Below are 846 nucleotides of genomic sequence, written 5' to 3'. Positions count from 1 at the left end.
TTTATTTAAAATATGAGTCATTAAAATAGTCAAACAATGTCTGAAAAAGACTTGTTTCTGTTCAGAATAATACATTTTACAGTTGTAACGTTGTAATTCCGGGGTGTTGTTCCCCCCCGGGCCGCCTGGAGGCGCTGCAGCAGCCAATCACCGTCCAGATGATAGCAGCAGGAAGAAGTCCGGCTGGGCAGCATCATGCCCGCTGCTGTGATCATGGAGGAGAACTTTGATCAGTTATTGGATCAATGTGAGGCTCAGGAGCTGGAGGTGAGCTGGACGGGTCGGGAAACGGTTCGGGTTTCAGCCGTTCCGGGTTTTACGGCTCGGTTTGAAGGTAGAACCGAACATTTGGTTCCCTTCTTGGCCCGTTTCTGGGTGACTYGGCATCCAAACACTGAAGGATGATTAAAGCGCTGAAATGAGCTGAGAATCATTATAAATCAATGACCATCGTAGAGGCGGTTCGGTGATTCGGCTCGGATTGAGACCCGAGAGCCAAGCGGGTGAAGTTCGGTTCCGACTCGTCGCCTCAGTAAAGGGTTAGTTCACAGATTTAAGGAGCTCAAGTTTAAAACCTGAAACTCTCAACAGTCGGACATAAATTTATCGGCACTGTTTAAAACTCATCTGAAAAATACATAAAATAACTAGAATTAGAGCAAACCGGAGCAAGATGACTATAAAATATCMCTTTGGACACCAGCTTCAGCTGTTTGTTAGCTTGTCAGTTAGCTTTAGCCGGCTGGTTATAAATGAGGCTGGAGTGGATCCAACTTACCTGTAGTTACATGGTTACTTTGGTTCTGGAGGCCGTTCTGACCCAGAGGTGTGTTCCGGTTAACTAAC

General features: G+C 46.2%; 1 protein-coding gene across 1 annotated transcript in view; it reads left to right on the top strand.

Moving 5' to 3' along the window:
- Positions 1-149: 149 nt before the first annotated feature.
- The window catches only part of cops8 (COP9 signalosome subunit 8), a 7135-nt gene continuing 6438 nt past the window's right edge, over positions 150-846 (top strand). The window contains 1 exon segment of the mRNA XM_008403369.2: positions 150-267. Within this exon segment, the coding sequence (XP_008401591.1) occupies positions 196-267 (72 nt within the window). The 5' untranslated portion in view covers positions 150-195.

Source organism: Poecilia reticulata, unplaced genomic scaffold (assembly GCF_000633615.1).
Source record: "Poecilia reticulata strain Guanapo unplaced genomic scaffold, Guppy_female_1.0+MT scaffold_510, whole genome shotgun sequence".
NCBI lineage: Eukaryota > Metazoa > Chordata > Actinopteri > Cyprinodontiformes > Poeciliidae > Poecilia > Poecilia reticulata.
The sequence above is the reverse complement of the archived record's forward strand: the minus strand, read 5'-3'. Positions and strand labels throughout refer to the sequence as shown.